We start from the raw sequence: 22,416 nt of genomic DNA, 5'->3' as shown, positions 1-22,416 counted from the left end.
ATCCTAGTGTGGCCTGGGAATATGCCTTGGACAATGTCCCTCCTGTTAATTTCACTTCACTGTTTCCTCAGCTGCTCCCCCACTGATTCATAAAAGCCCTGACCTTGTTTAGAAGGGTTTATTTTGCTTTTTAATATTTATGCCACAACCACAGTGGTCACTTATAAATCTGCAAACACCCTGAAGATTCTTTTTCAAGAGGTTCATGTCTAAGGCGAAACAGAAATATTTCAATCACACATGACTAAGAGTAAGAAAAATATACAACTATATTTAAAACACTTAAATTAACAAGATAGTACTTTTCCACTCTAACAAAATATCATACATTTAGTTTCAACAAGAGTTAATATCCAGACACACTTTTTCCAAAATACTTGATGCTAGTTGAAAAACAGTGACCATGAGGGCTTTCTGAAACAGATCTGATTAGCGACAGATCTGATCCTATACCTGGGGAGAACTACGGGTTCTTTGTAAAAATAGAAGACATCGAACAAATCAAAATACAGACTCCCGTATCTCTTATAAAACCTAAGCCTTGTCGCTTCACTTTTCTGAGTGATACTTTGGCTTTTAGCAATCTTATAGCTTCTTTTCCCTTAAAGACAGTAATAGATAACAAAACAACAGCAACCCCTCACAAATAATCATACATGATTATGTACAATAAGCCCTATCGACATGTGCACGTATATGCTTCCACTTTAACTGACCTAGACTGAGATCACAATGCAGAGAGGGTTTTAGCAGGTGTAACCTCTGCTCTGAGGAGCAGCCTATGCTTGACACAGGTCATCTCAAAGGTGAAGGTGTTGCACTTACACAGATGGTCTATGGCTTTAAAAAAAAAAATCAAAATAAAGCAAAACAGGTTTTCTCCATTGGCATTTTTCTCAGGTAAAGAAGTTGGACCACAAACCAACACACCTGTGTGGCAAGAGCCACCAATTTTAGTCCCCATCCCCAACTATACACACACACACACACACACACACACACACACACACACACACACACACACACACACACACACACACACACACACACACACACACACACACACACACACACACACACACACACACACACACACACACACACACGAAAACAACATTAAACAATGCCACTGGTGCCTGAAGATGATCACAATGTGTCTGGCCATCATGCCAATTTCTAGAGTCTATCTCCATCTTCCAACCGGAGTGGCTAGGGAAGCAACTGCATGTCCCTCCTTCAGTCTCCACGACCCTCCAGACTGTCATCCGACTACTCCAGAATTCCAACAAGGGCAGTATCCAACTTTGCCAAACAAAGAAGCCGTGGAATTAGGCAGGGTCACTGGGGAACACAGCGTGACGTGGGAAGAGGCTGGCTTCTGAAGGCTGAAGGCACTTGGGAGCAGGAGACAGGCAGGAGGCCCTGGGCCTCAGTGAGTCAACAGCTTGAGGCGGGTGAGCCAGCTGACCAGCAGGGACGGTTCTGCTGAGGAGGACTTGGCCGCTGAAGAGGCCGACTTCTTCTCGGTTCCCTCCTCCTGGAACGGAATGGTGGCGCTGCTGTGGAGGTCGGAGTTGATGTAGCAGGTGCTCCCCCGGATGAAGTCTGCCCCTCGCACCAGGTGCCGCTCGGTGGTGGGTCGGGACAGCCGGTACACGGGAGAGGGGCTTTCTTCAATGATGGGAGGAATCCGCTCGTTACTGAAGTACCGGCAGAGGGCCTCTTCCCCTGTTGGCAAAAAAAGTCCACATGTTCTTAGACTCTACCGTGTTCCTAGGATCATGTTCTTAGGATCATGCTCTTAGACTCTACCATGTTCTTGGGATCATGTTCTTGGGATCATGCTCTTAGACTCTACCATGCTCTTAGGATCATGCTCTTAGAGGCTACCATGTTCTTGGGATCTACCGTGGCACAGCACTGTCTGGAGAGTCCTGGGCACACCCTATTTCTGATGCCACTCTGAAAGTGGCATCAGTCTACCTGATTCCTTCCGCCTGGCAGAGTTCTCAGAAGCCAGGCCTACCCTATGGGGGAGCTGGAAGCAAAGAAAAGGAGTTCTTCATGTTTCAGGCTGCCTTAAAACCCACATGGGTAACAAAAAAGGCCCAACAAAAAGGCCCAGCAGAAGAAAAGACCCATCACTTCTTACAAATAGTGTAAGGAAGCACCAGGACATGGCGGGAGGGGCCCGAGGGGAGAGGGTAGGTGAATGAAGGGGAGAATTCACATATATAACACAAAAGTAAGAAAAACAAGGGAAGGGGTGGGTTGAAGGAGGGTGAAATGTGGCAGGAGTGACACAGACCAAGATGCATTTACCTACAAGACCTGCTTTGTTAAATAGCAAAAAAAAAAATCACTACATATTCTAAAAATTCAGAAGCGTGAGGGAGGGCGGGTGGGGGGGAGGTGACAATGTTGGAGGGGGTGACACTGGTCAAGACACGCTGAATTCACAAATGCTGTGTTGCATTCAACTACTTAAAGATAGCTTTAAAAAAATACTCAAAAAGAAAAAGAAATGTCTAATGCACTTAGAATGGAGAGCTAAAGGCAAAGCACAGGGTTCCGGCTCTGCTGTCACTTCTAGCTCTGCTGTCCCTGCCGCCCTGCCCGGCCCTTGTCTCACGCCTCCCAGAGCCTCAGCTCTTCACAGAGCTGCCTGAAGGGACGTTTCACCAAGCTGGGTGTCCTTGCTCAGGAGAGACGCAGACACCACCCTTGGTGGTGAGGGCGCAAAGACTTTAATGCCACACAAAGCTTGGGATATTCTGACCTCGTCTTAAATGCCAGAAAACCTCCTTCGATGGCATGGAACTTTCAAATGCAGAACCTGTTGGTAACTCGCAGCATTCTTTAGAAAGCTCACTGCCCAGAATGTACAAAGATCTGTGTACAGAGATGCTTATAATTGGGAGGAAAAAAAAATAACCGAAATGTCCAATGACAGAAAAGTGAATGAACAGCAACTCTAGTCATGAGACAGGAGGCTAATGCGGCCGTATTAAAACACGACATGTTCTGGGAATATCTCCTCACAAGGTGTTCTTGAACATCTTCCTTGGTCAAGCATGTCGTTCATAACTACAGAAACCACTGAAAGAGTCACAAAAGGTTTGCAGCCGTTGTTTCTAGGTGGGGAGAAAATAGATTCTGGCTGAGTTTTGTTTGCTTAGGGCTCCTCCATGTTTTCTCAAAGTACTCCCTTTGCTGTTGTAATAAGAAGAGTCTTTTCAAAGTACCCATCTTCAAAAAGCCACATATCGCAAGAGTCTATTTTCATGTAATGTCCATAACAGGCAAATCCAAAGTAGACTGGGGCCTAGGAAAGGCCAGGGCTTGAGTATGGGGGGGGGGGAGGGAGGGGTGTCTTTCTGGATGAGGGTGAGGGTCTATTATTAGACTGTGGTGATGACTGCCCAATGCCACAAGACCCCCCAACTAACAGACTTTAAAATGGGGAATAGCACACGGTATGAATTCAATCGAAGAGAGTTGCTATTGTTTTAAAGTGGTCATGCACAGACAGGTGCATTTAATTCTATTAACAATCATGCAAGAAAAGCAGACAGAGAGTACTGGGGACAAGTAGGTTTTTCCATTTCTTGCTCTCCTAAATCCTCAGCTCTATAACTTCTCTCTCAAAATATAAAAGAAATAAAGAGCTAAGCCTGGGCTCTGAGGAACGGCCATGAAGAGGTGAACACTGACTTCTAAAATTAAACAAAGGACAGGCCTGCCACCTGCTGACTGCTGCATGAATCTTCACATTGTAATCCACTGAGGATGCTTGGCCCACAGACCCGCACTGGCCCCTTCCGCACTTCCGTCTATCGAGGTGGGGTGGCTGCATAGGGGACAAATTTGACTGATGCTCTGCTAGCTATCTAGGGCTGGTCACTTCAGTAGGTTGGGCGCTGGATTTTTCCCCCCCTTCTCTTTACTACCTAAAGCCTACCAGACTTTTAACTTTTTAACTGTCTGTTTGTCTCAAAACAACAAAGTGATGTTATACTATCCTGCTAATGCTCACAGTCAAATGCAACCAGGCAAAATAAATAAATAAAAGCATTTTGAACATTTCCTTTGTGAGATAATTCCAGAAGACTAGTGTGAGAACTAGTAACTGACTGCCCAGTGAATGAAACCCACATTTCTTGTTAATCTAAAAAAGATTTGGGAGGAAAAACCATCTATGTTTTCACCAGATGTCAAGTGAGTTCCAGTAATAACAGTTAGGAATTTAGGGTGAAACTGCTTAATGAATAATTTATTTCTATTTAAAAGTAGGTCATTGAGTCAGGCGCTAGTGGCTCACATCTCTACCCCTAGCTACTCAGGAGGCTGACATCTGAGGAACCTAGTTCAAAGCCAGCCCAAGCAGGAACATCCAATTAACAAGCAGAGAGTCAGAAGCGAAACTGTGGCTTAAGTGGTGAGAGTACCAGCCTTGAGCAAAAAAGCTACAGGAAAGCACCCAGGCCCTGAGTTCAAATCCCACTACTGACAAAAGGTAGGTGATTAGCTGGGCACTGTAATCCTAGCTACTTCGGAGGCTGAGATCTGAGGATCATGGTTTGTTTTAAGCCAGCCAGGGCAGGAAGATCCATGAGACACTTATCTCCAATTACCCACCCCAAAAGCATAAGTAGAGCTGTGGCTCAAAGTGATAGTGCTAGCCTTGAGCAAAAATGGCTCCGTAACAACAACTAGTCCCAGAGTTCCAGCTCCACACCCAACAATGACAAAAAGCAGGTGATGAGTAGCTGCAGACAATGAGCTACCAGAAACCAGTAGGCTCTTAGAGCCCTTCCGCCACGGTAACAGGTAACAAAATGGGACTACTGTTTAGTTAGCACGGCACATGTGGGAATAGGCCTGCAGTGAGGGCTTTGGGCCTGTGTAGATGAAACCTACCTTTCCTGCCGTGACTTCGAGGTCTGGCAAAAGGATCCACGATGCCCATCCAGTTGCTATCGGCGGGCATGGACAGGGGCCGGGGCTTGCCTTCAAGAGAAGGAGAAGAAAAGAGAGGAGGTTGGTGAGGTTTGGGGACTCGGCCTTTATTGACAATTTAAATCCCACACTAACACCCACTTGAACAGAAGCTATAGCCAGTTGTAAAGGAGTTTCCACAGCAAGCAGTTAGGGCTGAGGCGTGTTGAGCGAATCTTTGCATCTACAACTCCAAAGTTAGCAGGCAGTCAAAGTCCACACTGAAATGTGAGCTCACCCAGCTGCGCCCCAGTGCCAGGCAGAGGAAGGACTCAACAAGGCCTCGCTTTAACGAGATGAATAGAGACCTCATACTTAGAATTTCATTGAGGTTTATGCTTTCCTCAGATTACCCTTTAAGTCTGCCAAACTTGCTCAACAGTTCCAAACAGGGAAGGGGAGGGGGGGTGGTGGAGAGGAGAAGTAAAAAGGAAACTTACCATAAGACGATGTTTTCTCTCTCATTTTTGTGGGCAGAACACTGGTTTCCACGGAATACCCAGGCAACTGGTCAGAATCAGCGATGGTAAATCTCCGTCTCCGGCTCTCATGGTCCAGGAAGGAATTGGGGGACTCAGAACCTTTGGACGTGGGCAACGGTTGTTTGCCCTTATTGAAGCCTCCCCCGTACACAAAGTTTCCATTCTCATTCCTGGAAGATAACGTGTCAGAATTAGGATGCTCACGCATGTTCTCTCCTCTGAGCAGTGGCTGGAGTCCTGTACCACCGGCTTGCATCCCACTCCAGCCCCTCTTTTTCGCTGGAGAAAAAGTACAGCTTTTCCCAACACCAGCTGTACTGATATGTGCAGACCCTATTAAAAAAGAACAAATACCTCCAGCCTATGAATCGGAGCAACTGCAGTGTTTGATTGTTTTCCATGTGTCTAAATGGTACAGACAGGCCTTTGAGAAAATAGCTGTTGTTTTCTTGAGTTCTGGCCGGCGACGGAGGTTCCTCACAAGTTCAAATGCGAACGGCTGAACCATTTTTCTCAGGCCCAGAGTGGTATCTTTGCCGAGATCCACCCAAAGTGACTTCCGGTCCACAATGACATTTTTAGATTTGGAACATTATGCCCCCAAATACAAAAGGTCCTTTATAGTAACCAGTGGAGAGTATTTCTGAACTCACTAAAGAAACTTGAGGGGGGGGGGGGGCTGGGAAGTTGGCTGAGTGGTAGAGCACTTGCCTGAGGCCCTGGTTTCGATTCCTCAGTACCACATAAGAAAAAAAGAAAAAAAGCTGGAAGTGGCACTGTGGCTCAAGTGGTAGAGTGCTAGCCTTGAGATGAAGACCTTAGGGACAGCGCCCAGGCCCAGAGTTCAGGCCCCACGACCGGACCCAAAAAAAAACAAAAAAAGAAACTTGGGGAGGAGTGGGGGATGAACAAACCATGGAATCACTGGTTCCATTCTAATTGGATCGAAATATCAATTCAGAAAAGAACTTAATTTTAGCCGAGCTCAAGTTACCACATGGTTAAGTTGGGGTTTTTTTCCTCCTTTGGCAATCAGTAATACACACAGTACTGGACAGGCCACAGAATTAAGTGGCCCAGAGCAATCTCTTTATTGGACCTGCCCGAGGATAGCATAACGAGGGCTGCTTACCTGTCCCACCCAGAATCCCTCTCCTCCGTCACCCCTGCGCCTGTCCCTCTCCTCCCACACCTCTTGTCCCTGGCACAGACCCCTCTCCCCTATTCTAGTCATTTCCCACACACATGACTATCACATTATTCGATTCTCTCTACGCCATTTGCAATTTTTTTTTCCTCAAAAAAATATCCTTCATAGTTGGGCATTGGTGGCTCACTTCTACTATCCTAGATACTTGAGAGGTAGAGATTAAAAAGAATCAGAGAGCTCCAGTCTAGCCTGGGCAAAACAGTTCACGAGACCTCATCTCCACAGAAAAAGCCAGGTGTGGTGGTACACATGTGTCATCCCAGCTATGGTGGGAAGTGTTAATAGGAGGATTGTGGACAAAGCAAGATCTGACCTCAAAAATGATTTGAAAAAAAGGAGGAGAGGGGCTGGGAATGTGCCTTAGTGGTAGAGTGCTTGCCTAGTATGCATGAAGCCCACATAAACAGAACAAGCCAGGAATGGCGCTGTGGCTCAAGTGGTAGAGTGCCAGCCTTGAGCAAAAAGAAGCATTAGGGACAGTGCTCTGGCCCTGAGTTCAAGCCCCAGGACTGGCAAAAATAAAGTTGGAGGCATGGCTCAAGCGGTAGAGCTTCAGCCTAGCAAGTGTGAGATCCTGAGTTCAAAGCCCAGTACAGTACCACCAAATGTACATACATATTCTTCATTAATTAATGGAGGATGTGGGCATGCCATCTCCCTGAGTGTATTATCTATCTTCCCCTATCTCTCACTATGTATAACCCCTTCCTAGATGACATTCCTGAGGTCCCCATCCCCCAAACTAAGGGCAAAAAAAGAACATTCAGGGGCAGAGGAGGGGATCTTCCCACAACTTGATACAATCTCCACTGCGGTGGTCACAGAAACTGCCATGGGCAGGGTCAGCAAACCCCTCCCTGCAGCTCGAGGAGCCCGGGGACGCTGGCCTGTGAATCCCGATGGAGTTTTGTCGGTAAAGAGGATTCCCCTCTGACTACCTGAGGCAAGCCCAGTTCATGGCCATTCATTCTGGCTAAACCCAGGGGACAGAGCAAGAACAGAGTCAGACAGAAAGCCAGGTGTTACCACAGAAGCCAGGATGTGTGTGCATGTGAAATTAACCCTCAGTATCTATTTCTCAATTTATGCCTGAAGGGTTTGTCTGATGCACTGGCAGATCTCTGGCAGCCGGGACTGAGGCTGCTTTGTGTCAGGTGACAGCCCGGACCCTTCGGCTCAGTAAATGCATGCGAACTAATGAGCCAAATCCTCTGGTTTTCTTGACATGTGTAAATACATGGTTTGGCATGCATAAGCCTGAAGTGAACCAAAAATCATCACCCAGCTACTTCATACCATCTTGTGTGACTATCTCATCATACCAGTCACATTCAGGATGAAAAACCACACACACACACACACACACACACACACACACACACACACACACACACACACACACACACACACACACACACACACACACACACACACACACACACACACACACACACACACACACACACACACACACACACACACCAATACTTTAGTCCATATCAACCTCATGTAGTGTTTTCAGTGCATGAAGCAGTCAGGCTCTAACTCTAACGACTAGACTCTCGCAGAAGCAATCTTTACAATCCTCCTCCTCACAGATGAATTTATCCAGGAGCAAATGAAACGTAAGCCACAGTGCCCTCGGCACACACCATGCAAGAACCTGGGAAGAGGCAGATATTTGGGCATTCTTTTCTTAAAGGGCCCCCTCCCCACAAAGCTGTAGAGCTTGTGAAGTGAGATCTCTCCTGCACTTGCTATACAGTAAGACTGACCCTAGTTTCTTAGTTAGCTAGTTCCTAGGGTCTCTTGATCACTTGGCTTGCTTGGGGTGGTGCTGTACTGCTTGAACCATGCCTCTGGCCCTACTTTTTTAAATTGATGTGGGGTTTGAACTCAGGACCTGGGCACTGTCCTGCATTTTTGTGCTCAAAACTAGTGCCGTGCCAGTTTGGGCCACAGCTCCACTTCTGTTAAGTGGAGATAAAGCGTCTCAGGGACTTTCTTACCCAGACTGGCTTCAAACTGCCTTCCTCAGATCTCAGCCTCCCGAGTAGCTAGGATTACCGGAGTGAGCCATCAGCGCCCGGTGACAGTCCTCCTCTTTGCTTCTCATTTTAGAGAGAGAGTCTCCCAGACCATTCTGCCTAACCTTGCTTCCAGCTGCAATCCTCTGGATCTCAGACTCCTGTGTCGCTAGGATTATGGATGTGAGTCTCTTATACCCAGTTGGTCTCATTATTAAGTGGCTCCTGCATCCAGCCCATCACCTTGCACGTCAGCAGCCTCCTCTTCCTTGCTGCGCCAGCGGGTCTCATTTACAATCAGCACACACACAGAGGGCCCCACAGGAATACGGGACCGCCTTACCGAGGAGAGTAGGGCACGGCGGGCGGAGGTGGTATGTACAGATCCAGGATGGCCGGCTTCTCCTTCTTCAGCGAGGCATCCATGGTGCTCTGGGGGGACTGGGTCGTCGTGGGTGGAGGTGAGATCTGGGATGAGAGCCACAGAAAGAAACAAGGGTCAGTGTGCTTACACTCCCTTCCCAAACCACAGGGGCCAAGGCCACGTGAGCTCAGCCAGGCTGGCTGTGCACAACTTCTGCGCTTCTGAGACGGTTAGCAAAGTGCCAGGGATGTCATTCTAGCACTGAAAAAAGCAGACACCCCTGCCTCAGTTTCCTCCTCCAGAACAAAAGAAACAAAACAAAAACTAGTGACACACAGACAAAAACTTCTAACAGTCACAGAAATCAACAGCAGGGCTCTGCTGGAGTAAAGTGTGGACTTGAACTCTGGTTATTCTGATTAGCTTGTGTGTCACTGAGCCGGTCACTCAACTTCACTGTGCCTCATCAATAAAATCAGTAGGAGTAAGAGTGGCCCTCACTGGGAAAGCAGATAATTAAATCTTAATGACCATGCCCAAAGGAGCAGCGTCTGGCTACCACTTCCAAGTGGACGTGTTTTGATTGTAGTCCAGAGTTTGGAAATGCTACTTGGAATCCATGAGTAGGCTCTTGCCATTCAAAGCTGGCAGATTTGGGTAGCTACTGTTGGGCTGAGTCTTGCTTGCTTTTGCTTGATGACCTCTTTTTAATTTTTATTTTTTTGTTGGTCATAGGGCTTGAACTCTGGGTCTTGGTGCTGTCCTGCAACTCTTCAGCTACAGGTGAGTGCTCTACCACAGAGACACTTCTGTTTTTCTGGTGGTTTATTGTAGATAAGAGTCTCACGGGCTTTCCCTGCCTGGCTTTGAACCGTGATCCTCAGATCTCAGCCTCCTGAGTAGCTAGGCTTACAGGTGTGATCCACTGATGCCCAGCTGCTCAGTGATCTTTACATGAGTGCCATAGTTGTAGGGTGGACTTTTCTTTTTCTAGCCTGTTTTGAAGATGGATTTTTGCTGGTACTCGTAAAGAGGAGTCGGTAGTCAGGACTGTGTCACAAAAGAAGGAAAGCCTACCAAGCAAAGTATACTTCCTTACAGAGCCATGTCCTACCATCCTTTAGGTCTTCAGGAAAGGTGAAAGGAAATGCCTTTCCCACTGGAGCCTCTGTATTACAGAAGTAGGGTGGCCCTGTGCACACCTCTCTGAGTGTGAAACACCTCATACCTCTGTTGACTTATATGGTAGTGATGATATAAATAAGAAAACTCAAAGTTAGTCTGACTTTTATTATTGCCACGGACTAGCTACTCTGAGCAATACCACTACGTGGAATAATGTGGCTCTCCGTGATGGCCATGCATCTACCACCCCACCATGTGCTTGGTACGGTACTACTGAGAACTCAACCCATGTGGGCTCTCTAAGACCAGAGTTCAGCTTGTATGCAGCTGGGACATGGAGTCAAGAGCAGGAGATATAGAAAGAATTCCTTGCAGTGGTGGAAATGTCCACACTCATGCAGTCTAACAGACAGCACCCACCGCCTGGGACTCTTCTGCACCAGGAACGTGGCTGAGTTAAGTAGCTACGCCTGTCTAGTAGCTCCCTCCTTTCCAGTATAACCCTGCCTTAGACTTTTCCTACACACAGAGGATGGAATCATCATACACAAACCAACTCCTAACACCAAGTGTGCTCAACTCTTCATCTTTTTGTTTGTCTGTCTGTTTGGTGAGACAGAGCAGCCCATGGACTGCAGGCCGCACAGGTACCTGTACGAGGGGCGGCTTCCACCGCAGGTTCTTCAGAGGGGCAGGGGTGAAGTTGAAGGAGCCCGTGGGCCGTTTCTTCAGCAGCAGCACCACACCCGTGGGATTCTCTCTCAGCTTCTTCACCAGGTTTTTCAGCTGCCATCCCACCTGCAGGGACCACACGAGGAGGAAGGACTCATTTCATGAGCCATGAACACGCTCAAGAAGATCAATTCTGAACATATAGGCAGGTTACAGACATGTTCCTGCAAAACGTTTAAGTAAACTAGTGGCACGGGTGGCTCAGACCTGTCATCTAAGCTCCTCAGGAGGCTGAGATCTAAGGATGGTGGTTCAAAGCTGCCCCAGGCAGAAAAATCTGAGAGAATCGTATCTCCAACGAGCCGGAAGTGGAGGTTGCCTCTAGTGGGAGTAGAGTGCTAGCCTTGGGCAAAAGAGCTGAGCAAAGGGGTAGATGAAGGAAGAGAAGTGAGGAGGTGAACAGAGTAGTTAAGAAGTCAATGCATGTCCTACAAAAACTAAACATAAACTGCTTTGTTAAATGACAACTCCTTTGTACAGCTATTTAAAGATAATGAAAATACATTTATAGATTTTTTAAAAAGCTAAGCAAGAACATGAGGCTCTGAGTTCCAACCCCAGTACCAGCACAAAATTAAATAAGCCAAAGAAAGTAGCAGGAAACTGCACAGAAAGTGAACATTTAGACTTAAATAAAAGCTTTTCTTTTAGTAAGACTGGGCATAGCTCTTCCTAGACAGGTATTCTATAAATTTGAGACACCTCCTCAACCCTTTTTTGCTTTTAGTTATTTTTCAGGTAATTACTTTCCTCCAACTTTTTTTGCCCAAGGTAGCCACAGACCAGGATTCTCCTACCGAGTCTCCTGTGTAACATATATCAGCTCTGTGAGTCACCATGCCTGGCTTATTAGTTGAGATGAAGTGTCACTAGCTTTTTGCCAAGGGCTTGTCCCAAATGGTAATTTTCTACATTTCTGCCTCCCAAGAAGCTGGAATTACAGGTGTGAACCAACTGTACCTGGCTCTAGCTACAAGTTCTAAAGGAGACAGGCCCCAATAAACAGACTCACCACAGTTTGCCGATTAACTTGAATGACTTCATCACCGGCATGAATCTTCTGAGATCTGTCAGCGGGAGACTATTAAAAGACAAAGATGTTTATCTTAAATTCTTTAAGTTTGTATTTCTTCCCACTTTCTTTCACTGTAGACAACCAGCAACAGAAGTAACCTTTTCTCAGGAGAAATAAAAGAATACATTTTGGTCTCTGGAGATTACACTGTCCATGGAAACCATCATAGGAATACTGTGTTATTTTATTAGTATCCTCTGTAATTGATACTATGAATTTCATCTCTTTGGGTTGAGTATGGACTTACTGTTGAAAATGTTAGCTGGTAAAACCATCACCTCATCTAAAAATGCACCACACATTTCCCTATCAAAATTAACCTTGTAAAAACAGACCAACTCTAACTTATAGAGATTATCTTTGTAGTTCTTTCAACCCTTTTCCCTTATTAAACATAAATCTGACTTGTTTTACGTCATCAAAATACTACTAAAATAGAAAACTGGTGGGACAGATTTCTTCAAAGAAAATGAATTTATGTCTTTCTCATTTTCAGATTAAATTCTAAAAGAGTGAATCTTTGACAGTGGGGGAAAGTCTAGACTCTGTTTCTCTCAAATACTACCTTGCTATCCATTTGTAACAAGGGAAGTACACACAAAAGAGATATAATCCATTCATCAAATATGGTGGTGCCCATAGTATTCTTGTTTATATAAGCAACCTTGAATATTTTATGGTTTTTTTGTTTGTCAATCCTGGGGCTTGAATTTAGGACCTGGGTGCTGGCCCTGAGCTTTTTCTGCTCAAGGCTAGTGCTCTAACATTTGAGCCACAGTACCTCTTCCAGTTTTCTGATGGTTAATTAGAGATAAGAGTCTCAGGAACTTTCCTACCTGGCTTTAACCCACAATCCTCAGATCTCAGCCTCCTGAGTAAGTAGGATTACTGACCAGAGCCATTGGCCCCCAGCTTAATACTTTTTGTTTGATACCTCAGAAGCGGGTAGTTCACCCATGGAATCCTAGGAGGCTGAGAGCTGATAACTACAGTTCAAAGCCAGCCCAGGCAGACAAATCCATGAGACTCTTATCTGGAATCAACCACCAAAACATCATAAGTAGAAATGTGGCTCAAATGTTAGAGCACCAGCTTTGAATGAAAAAACTCAAGAGAGAGTAGGAAGCCCTGAGGTCAAGCCCGGAGACTGGAACAAATAAATAAACAAACAAACAAATGAACCTCTTAAGGCCAAAGCAAGTGAGGAGAAGTTAAGCCTCCCAGGCTTTGTCATTAAGGAGAGATGGCAGCTGGGATGGGTCTACCCTTCCTGGCTGTGAACAAGTGTGTGGTCTCCTAGTCTCCATCCAATCCAGAACTCCTTCCATGGGAAGATGGGGCAACCAATCCCGAGACTCCTCACGGGGCATGGCCACCCCTCAACCAATCAGAGCAGGAGCATGCACTTAGTAGGAGGCGGCAAAAGGAGTCCATATAGGGACCCAGGAAGAGAGACCGCTGTTTCCAAATCCTGGGACCCTTCCCGGCAGAGAGTCCTATTTGTCAAATAAACCTACTCCATTGGCTTTAAACACTTTCCTGCCCTTTACTTCTTTAATTGACAGAGAAAACAAATCTGAACCCTACGTAATATCAGAACACTATAAACCTTCAATCTCCACCTAAACTTTATCTAGGCTAGAGTATTCAATTATGTAATTTATGCAACTGGCTCGATCTCCAAACTATTCACAGCTATCCTAAAACAAAATAGCACCTTTGAACTCAAAAGACACACTTGCTGCGTTTTCTCACTCATTTGCTGTGATAGGCTTGACAAGAAATTTGCCAACAGCACAAAGCTGAGACACTCTCCCGCCAGGCTCTCATTTTTATCTATGCCCAAAGCAAAGCACAGAGAAGGAACTGTGCAGGTTGTTTTTGCAAACACTTCACCTGCTACCACAACAACCACAGCACCGGGTCTCACCGGAGGCCAGCGTCCACGGGCCAGTGGGAGATACCTATCCTAAGTCCCTTCCTCAAATCACTTTCTTAAGAAAATGATTTTATCCATGTTTCTTTTGGTGCCTGGGTGCCAGGCTTGGCTTCGGTAAGTCTGATCGTCATCAGCAGAGTCGGGTTAATCTTTCCAGATCACTTAAGGTAAGCTTCATTTTATTAGCGATAGCCCCAAGAGCAGGAAGTGCCTGTTTGTAGACGTTGCAATCTTAAAACACAGCATCCATGTCCTGAGTTGACTCTCTTTACTTAAGGATCCTGCAGCATTCATTTCTCAAATGTCCTACCAAGTGATGAAGAGCTGTGTTTGACAGCACATGGCTAAGGAAAGAGTTTGATACCATAACTTTCCCCAGGGCAGAAGCTCTTACCTATGTTTACCTGAGACAGACTACTGAAAAATGATGCTTGTTCTGAGCAATAATAATGTCCCCATTCTATTGAAGCTCACCACTCATCTCAGGAGCAGAGGAGAGGGTTGGTTGTATGAAGACTGTGGTCAAGATCTCAAATAACATCAGAAAAGAAGTCAGATAGAAAATCACCACGGAATGATCCTGAACTCTCTGGTAACCTCTGCAGAACAGATTGGCCATCGGAGAATGGCCACTGGCATTGCCTCTGCCTGGGATGCAAGCAGGAGGTGGGGGCGGGGCGCGAGGGGCGGGCGAGGAAGACAGCTTGGAAAGCAGTGGGTGACTTCTGCCAACCACCACTCACCTTCTGGCACTTTCTGGCATTTTCTGCTGCCGTTCAACTGTAAACTATCTACGAGTCACTGTAAAATACCCAGACAGAGCCCTTGGCAAGTGGATTCTTACCTATGTCCCACTCTCAGCTACAACACTTATTCTAGCACATTCTAGACCCTTGGAAAATGCAAGTTGGAAATTTAAAGTCATAGACAACACCATAGAATTTCTTCTTGTGAGAAGAAATAAGACAAGCTCCTTTTTCTTTTTGTTTATTAAATTCAAACCGTCTAGTACTTCTTGTCTCTGAGATGATTTAGTACAATTCTATCTGGGAACACCAGAATAAGATGACACAGAGGTCAAATCAGATCTGTCACCAATGTTAGCATGCTGGTAGGAGATTTCTTTCATTTGATTCAAAAGCCTCTCACTCATATCACATCTTACACACACAGACGCAGGGGTGGAGGGCAAGAGAGGAGTCTGTGCTTTCAGTGAAGGTGCTGTACTGGTCCACAGTTTCATCCAAAAGTGAAACTGCTTTCAGAAGACCAGGTGAGTCTGGAACAACACAGCTCAGGTGAAGTCAAGCAACACAATTATATTACAAGAGGAAAACATGTCAACTATCACCATGTAAACACTAGCCATCCTCAATCCTTACCACTCCAAAACAATACACTGAGGTGGCATAAGAGTATGTTCTTGTCATGGTTGGGCTGTAACATACCAAGTCTCCACCAAGGGTAAGGAGTGAACTATGGAAAACACTATTTTTTCTCTTTAGCGCCACCTCCCACTGAAAAACGGTTTCCTGTGCTCTTATTACCTGTCAGGTGAGTTGGTATAAAAATGTCTGGTAATTCTCAGTTGATTTGTTCAAATCTTTCAAAACCATCCAACTGAGTTACAACCATTGACAATGTTAGGTAATGTCATTTTCTTATAACAAATATTCATCAAAGATAAAGGTATTTTCTTTTATCAAAAGACCCAGCAGCTGAAGCTCAAAAGTAATCATGCATTTCTACCACACAGATGAGGAAAACAACTACCAAAGCCTCTCCTATCTTTGGGGATTAATCCCTCTTCTCTTAAATTGATTAACTAGTAGATTCATTACTCAGACACATGACTCTTTAGCACAGATGCAGGAGAACTATGCAAACATTTCTAGCTTCTTGTGACTCATGCCACTCCGAAGTCAGCTATCCTGCAGATTTCAAGAAGAATGCATTCAACTAGCTCTACATCTATCTATGTAAATATATATATAAATTCAAAATGTTTGAGGGGAGAAAGAACAACCCTGCACACAGGAGAGTTTCCAGAAGGAAGTAAACAGTGTACAAAAGTCTCTCTCAGTAGAAACAGATCTGCTTTTCTTTCTCAAAGCCCTAGAGTCTAGGATTAAATTTCATTATCACGCCAAGTATTATGAAATACTACTCTATAAAAAGAATCTGTGTCATGTAAAAAAATCCCCAAATAGCTGCTCTGGAGACATAAAAATTCCATGAAGCAAACAAAAAAAAAGTAAAAACATATTTTATCCATACCCATGTCAGTTCTTATAAGAGAAATTCACAACCACAAAGAAAGAACTGCAATTGAATTTATGGCTTAACACTTCCAAGGTGCAAAAGTGGTGTAAACAAGAACAGTACAGGAAAATTTAAATAATAAATTGACAACAGCTGGTGATAAACAATATGGTACCCCATCAACAGCAATAAACAAAACAGGCACCCACATACATATTGAAATGAAAAGTGCAGTGCTCTATGTCACATCTGTTTAAACACACAATGGCTTTGTACATTGAACAGATATACTTACGTTTTCTGTGGTCCCAGTAATCACATGCAATCCATCATAGGTAGATTTGATGTACATGCCCTAAGGAGAGTCACAAATATATGAACTCATTAGAGAGAACTGCAGATGAAAGTGGAACTTCTGAAACATTAAAACACAGTCCCTTCAGAACAATGTTCATTTTGAAGCCTCCTGCAACACCAAGAAACAAAATCCAAAAGGCAGTGAAGGAAACTAAACAAATAGAAATACTAGTGAAAGGTTTCAGACATGAAATCTCTTTGATATTATAATCTGTGTACCCAGAGCGCAGAAATTTGCTACAACTCTTTTGGATGTAGGAATTCTCTTGGTTCTGTTTAATGAGGAGAGACATTTTAATCAAGGACTTCTTTCCTGACCGTCTTTTTGTCTGGAGACACAATACAGCCGGTTAAATTGGTATCAGCAGCAATTGCAGGGCAAAGATGGCTAAATACTACAACACAGGTAGAAAAACTGTAACAGGCACTGATTCATTAATAAAATGCTGTATCATGGTGGAAATATTTCTGCAGCTGAACCACCTCATCTCCTCTTTTGGCTACGCTATTGAAGACAGAGAAGGAGAAACAGAGAGAGAGGCAAAAAGGAAAAAGCAAGACAGAGCAAAAAGTATTTGCTCTCCTTGATATCCACAGTGCAATAATGTAGAAAAAATTTTGACCTTGAACTTGTCCTGATCTCTAGTAGTGATGTACAGGAGGATCTCATCAAACACAAAGGCCCTCAAGTTCTCCCCCCTTCCTCTCAAGTTCTTTCCCTTTCCATTTGCAGAGTCTATATATTTCCCCCCTATGTAACAATATGCCATTTCCATCTCTGCCACTCCAGACCTGTGTCTACTCCCACACTTAAGAATTCATCTCCAGGAATCCCTCTCTGGTTTCAACTTAAATTGCTATAATCCACCTCTGACTTTGAAGCTAAGTATCAGGATACATATTTGTACCCAGAGGAATTTGGGCTTATTGGTACTTGGGCTTTGATTTCCTTTCTAAGAGCAGGTGTCTTAATATCCCCCAGAGCTACTGAACTCCACTCCTTCTCTTCCTCATGTGTCACCAGCACCATGATGACCAAGCATGGAGGCTGCAGGCCCTAAGGCATGATCCTGCTCTTTGCTCTGGGCATTGGGTAGCATAAATCATCTAATTTCCTTACCCTTCTCTTTCACTCAGAGCTACTAGGCTAATCACCAGGCTCCAGGGTTTCTGCACTTCAATTTTACCAATGAATCCTAAGGGATGCCTGCTACGCATTGAGAAATCACCCGTGTCCACTCTCGGGGCTTACCCATGACTTAGGAAAGATTGACGTTTTTTGTTTTTGTTTTTTTTCAGGAGTTACTTTCTCGCACTAACCTCTTCTCACATGCACGCAAAGTGCTAATGAAAACTTTCAGAACTGGAGGTTGTTTTCATACCCAGATACTATCTCACCTCTATGTAACTGTTTTCTTACTTCCTTACATGGCTAAATCCTAAAAATAAGACTTTAAGATGTAAGTATATAGTTTTTTAATTGTGGGGTTTTTTTGTGCTTTGAAGATAAAACATCAGCAAATGTTAAGGTAGCAAATACTTAAAGGTATAAATAGATGGTATTCTCCATTGATGCTACTATCTGGAATTATAGTGAAAGTGATTTTTTTTTAAAAAAGAAAACACTAGCAAATGCTAGTGTGTATTATTTGAAAATAAAACAAGTGTTGTTAGAACGCTTACCAGACCTTCCCCGGGTTTAACATTTGGTAAGTGAACTTCCTCTAGGCACGCACACTGACTCATTATAGGATCTGTAGTAGAGCGCATCGTTTTATCACAGATGCCATTTAATACTTTGACCTAGAATTCGAGAATCAGAGAAGAAAGCAGGAAAACTTAATCATTAACCAAGTTTATCGCTGGCTGATTTTTAAAGAAACATCACCTATCATCTTTCACTCCGGTTAGCAATCATTCAGATAATTCTGCTCAATGAACGACAACATTCCGACTCCATATTCACCATCTGAGGGAATGCCAGCATTTCAGCTGCCTTAAAAAACTGTGGCTTTGACATTCACTCCTTCTCCACTGAGAAACACATGCCAGTAAGTAATTTCCTTGAACAAGCATCGACTCCCAGCCCCAGGGATGGCTTAGTAGTGACTGTGCATTCTCTGAATACCAAATATTGACACGGTCAACACATAGTTTGGGACCTGAACCACTTTAACAAAAAAATAGCCTTGACTTGTTCAATTCATTGAAAGTTTATAGAAAAACTGAACAAATGCACTAGTTTCCATTTCCATCCCCTCTTCACTACAGACGGCTCTGTGACCATCTTGCACTGACTGGTGTGGCATGCTAGTTACAATACTGAGATCTTACAGCTGAAGTCTGTCACTTATGTTCACATTCACAGTTGACACTGTACACTCACCTGATTTTGACGAATGCCTAATGTTATCTGAATGCAAGAATCACACAGAGTAACCTCATCAACTAACCTGAAAAATCCAATGCTCCTCCTCCCCACCATGAACCCCTGGCGATCATTGATCTTTTTGTTTTGGTGTATGTTTTTTTTGTTGTTTTGTTGGTCATGGGGCTTGAACTCTGGGCCTGGGCACTGTCCCTCAGCTCTTTATAAAGCTCAAGGCTAGCACTCTACCATTTGAGCCACAGCACCATTTCTGGTTTTCTTGTGGTTAATTGGAGATAACAGTCTCACGAAGGGGGATGGGAGGCGGGGGATGCACACTGGGAAGGTGGCTCAGTGGCAGAGTGCCTGCCTTGCATGCATGAGGCCCTGGGTTAGATTCCTCAGCACCACATGCACAGAAAAAGCTGGAAGTGGCACTGTGGCTTAAATGGTAGAGTACTAGTGCCCAGGCCCAGAGTTCAGGCCCCAAGACTGACAACAACAACAACAAAAAAAAAGTCTCACAGACTTTCACGCCCGGGCTGGCTTTCAACCGTGGTCCTCAGATCTCAGCCTCCTGAGTAGCTAGAATTACAGGTGTGAGCCAGTAGCTAGAATTACAGGTGTGAGCCACCGGTGCCCAGTCAATCACTGATCTTTTCACTGTCTCCATAGCTTCGACACTTCTGGAATATGGCTTCCTCACATTAGCTTATTTCCTTTAACAATATTCGTTTAAATTCCCTCCATCTTTTTGGACTGGGTAGCTCATTTCATTGTTACTGCTGAGCTTCTGTTTATGCATTCATCTGTAAAAGGACAGCTTGGTTGCCGCCTGTTTGGAGCAATTGTGAATAAAGCTACTGTCAACATTCTGGGCAATTAGGTGAAGTTCTGTGTTGACCTAAGTTTCCAGCTCCTTTGGGTAAATATCTAGGAGGAGAACACATACAGAATCATCTAGAATCTGTCTAGTGTTGTAAGAAACTGCCCAGTGATCTTCTAACCTGGCTACAGTATGCGCTATCCTGACTAGCAGTGACTGTACCCTGTTCTCTGTCCTCAACAGCACTTGGTATTGTCAGAGTTTTGCATTTTAGCCACTCTAATAAGAATACAGTGCTATCTCGTTATGACTGCATTGCCTAATTGCAAAGGATGCTAAACACTTTCCTGTGTTTATCTGACGTTTGTGTATCCTTTTTGGTGAGGTGGAATATGGGTTTTCTCTACCTTATTGTTTGCATGTTCTTGGTACTGAAGCTTGAACTCAGAGCCTACACGGTATCTAGGCTAATGCTTTACTACGTGTGCCACAGCTCCACTGTCAGCTTGTTTGGTGTTTAATTAGAAATAAGAATCTCTTCAACTTTCCTGCCCAGGCTAGCTTCGAACCACAATCCTTAGGTCTCAGCCTCCTGAGTAGCTGGATTCCAAGGGTGAGCTGGATTGTTTTCACACTCTTGGATTTTTAAGGGTTCTTTCAATATTTTAGCTACAAATTTTTCATTTGGTATGTGTCTTGAAAATATTTTCTCACTCTATAGCTTATTATGTCATTGTCTTAGTAGTGCATTTCACAGATTAGATTTTCTAATTTTAATAAAGCCTACATTGGCAATTTCTCTTTTATGGACTATGCTATTGGTTCTCTATCTAAAAACTCATCACCAAACCCAGATTCCCCAGTGGTAAAGCCAAGAAGTTTTGTTGCTTTGCATTTTGGTCAGTGATCATTAAAAGAGTTAAAGAGATCATTAAAGACTTAAAGAGATCACTCTTCAATGGTCACTCACATTTTCTGAGCACCCAACACTGGTAACAGATAAGGAGAGGATCTCTAGTAAGAGATCTCTGTTGAGATGAAACCATGTTTACATGTCACCCTTCTTCCAATCAGATCCATCTAACCTTTCAAAACGAAACAACCAACGGCATCAGGAAATTCTAAGGAGTAACTTTTCTTTCCAAGGGGGAGAATCCAAGTTGGAGACACATCATAACATTCCTCAGGTTTGGTTAGCCTCCCTATTTATGGGAAATATATTTATAGCTATTTCATGACTAAATTCCTCAACACCAGTCAGAGGAAGGCCTTATCAAAACAGCCCCAGCAGGCCTAGGTCAAGAGGAGGAAGCAGTGAGGAATACTTGGAAAATCCTCTGTAATGGTCACATGACATCTCTCCATCACAAAGAGGCCGTAAAGATGGGGTTTTTAAAATCAAAATAGTTCTAAAATGGAATATGCCCACCAGTTTAACCCTGATTTGTAGGCCAAACTAACAATATATGTATAATTGCATCCAGACACCGCTTCAGAAGAAAAAGAAAACAAAAACAGAGAGTCCAAATGCAGCCCCATTTGAGCACATGTATTTTCCCACTTGTTGGTCTCATTAAATAACTTTTACTATTCTCCTCCCATTTAAATAAATAAACTCACACCCCCCAAAGACAGTGTTTCATTATATCCCTGAAGGGAATCAAATCCTATGTGTCTGGGTGGGGGTGGGCCTTACTGCCTGCAGAAAGGGAATTTTATGGTAACTGCTGACCAGCATACTCACTACAGTCAGAACCTTGTCCTCCATCGCTGCTACAAGGCAATCCTAAAAGAAGGGAGAAAAAGGACATGAGCGCTAAAGGATATGAGCAATAAATAAATAAATAAATGTTTAAAACTGTTGGCATAACCTCCTAAATTTAACCTGGGGCTCCCCAGGGACCTGGCACACCCCCTTCTCACTTCCCAGCCTGAATCCTCTCTCACACTGAGTGGCGATGGAATTGACTTACTTCCTGTACTGAGACCCTGCCCTTCTCTCCCCTGATCCCAGCCGGTTGTCATCCAAGGAACGAGCACCCATGGCCAAGAAAAGCAGTGAGCTGAAATCCACCTGCTGCCCACCACCACCCAGAGAGGAAGAAATCAGAAGTCTAAGTCCAAGAAGCCTGACAATGGCTCTCAATCGGATTCTGCCTCCACCAACAATAGGCCAACAAGCCAGTCATCTTTAGCTCCGGCCTTGCCTAGAAGAATAGCTTTCTAAACTGAACCACAAAAGTTTATTTTAAACACTACTGAGATTAAATCAAGATATTTCAGCCCTTGGTAAATGGGGGAAAAAATAAGTTTAACAAAACATTCATTAACACACTGCCAAAATAGTGGTCTTGAGGTATGCCTGCTATTGATGACTTTGAATAAAGGCTGGAATGCGAAGCACTATTTACTCAGCTAAAGAACAAGAGCACTGGAACGCTGCTGTACAAACAGGCCCAGCTGATTACGGGAATTACCACTGTCCCTTCAAGAAGTGAACAAAGTGAACTTCCAACGTGAAACTTTCACAACATCTTCTAAGATCATCTATAGCTGAGATTTCAAGCTACACCCTGTGGTGCGTGCAGAAGATAACTGAGATAAACTGTCACCATCTCAAGAATAATGTTAGCAATTTTCAGTACATGAAG

The 22,416-nt window shown here is 44.2% G+C and overlaps 1 protein-coding gene across 1 annotated transcript in view; it reads right to left on the bottom strand.

The window, feature by feature from the left end:
- Nucleotides 1-245: 245 nt before the first annotated feature.
- Cnksr3 (CNKSR family member 3) overlaps nucleotides 246-22,416 on the bottom strand; it is an 89,049-nt gene continuing 66,878 nt past the window's right edge. Inside the window, exons 5-13 of the mRNA XM_070010403.1 lie at nucleotides 21,510-21,551; nucleotides 18,255-18,374; nucleotides 16,510-16,569; nucleotides 11,951-12,019; nucleotides 10,858-11,004; nucleotides 9,061-9,185; nucleotides 5,439-5,650; nucleotides 4,921-5,010; nucleotides 246-1,728 (exon numbers count right to left, since the gene is read on the bottom strand). Coding sequence (XP_069866504.1) covers nucleotides 1,430-1,728; nucleotides 4,921-5,010; nucleotides 5,439-5,650; nucleotides 9,061-9,185; nucleotides 10,858-11,004; nucleotides 11,951-12,019; nucleotides 16,510-16,569; nucleotides 18,255-18,374; nucleotides 21,510-21,551 — 1,164 coding nt within the window. The 3' untranslated portion in view covers nucleotides 246-1,429. The remainder of the gene's footprint in view (nucleotides 1,729-4,920; nucleotides 5,011-5,438; nucleotides 5,651-9,060; nucleotides 9,186-10,857; nucleotides 11,005-11,950; nucleotides 12,020-16,509; nucleotides 16,570-18,254; nucleotides 18,375-21,509; nucleotides 21,552-22,416) is intronic.

This window comes from Dipodomys merriami, unplaced genomic scaffold, assembly GCF_024711535.1.
Source record: "Dipodomys merriami isolate MVZ:Mamm:240054 unplaced genomic scaffold, mDipMer1.0.p SCAF_8, whole genome shotgun sequence".
In the NCBI taxonomy this organism is placed as follows: Eukaryota; Metazoa; Chordata; class Mammalia; order Rodentia; family Heteromyidae; genus Dipodomys; species Dipodomys merriami.
Note: the sequence above shows the minus strand (reverse complement) of the source record. Positions and strands in the feature narration are given on the sequence as shown.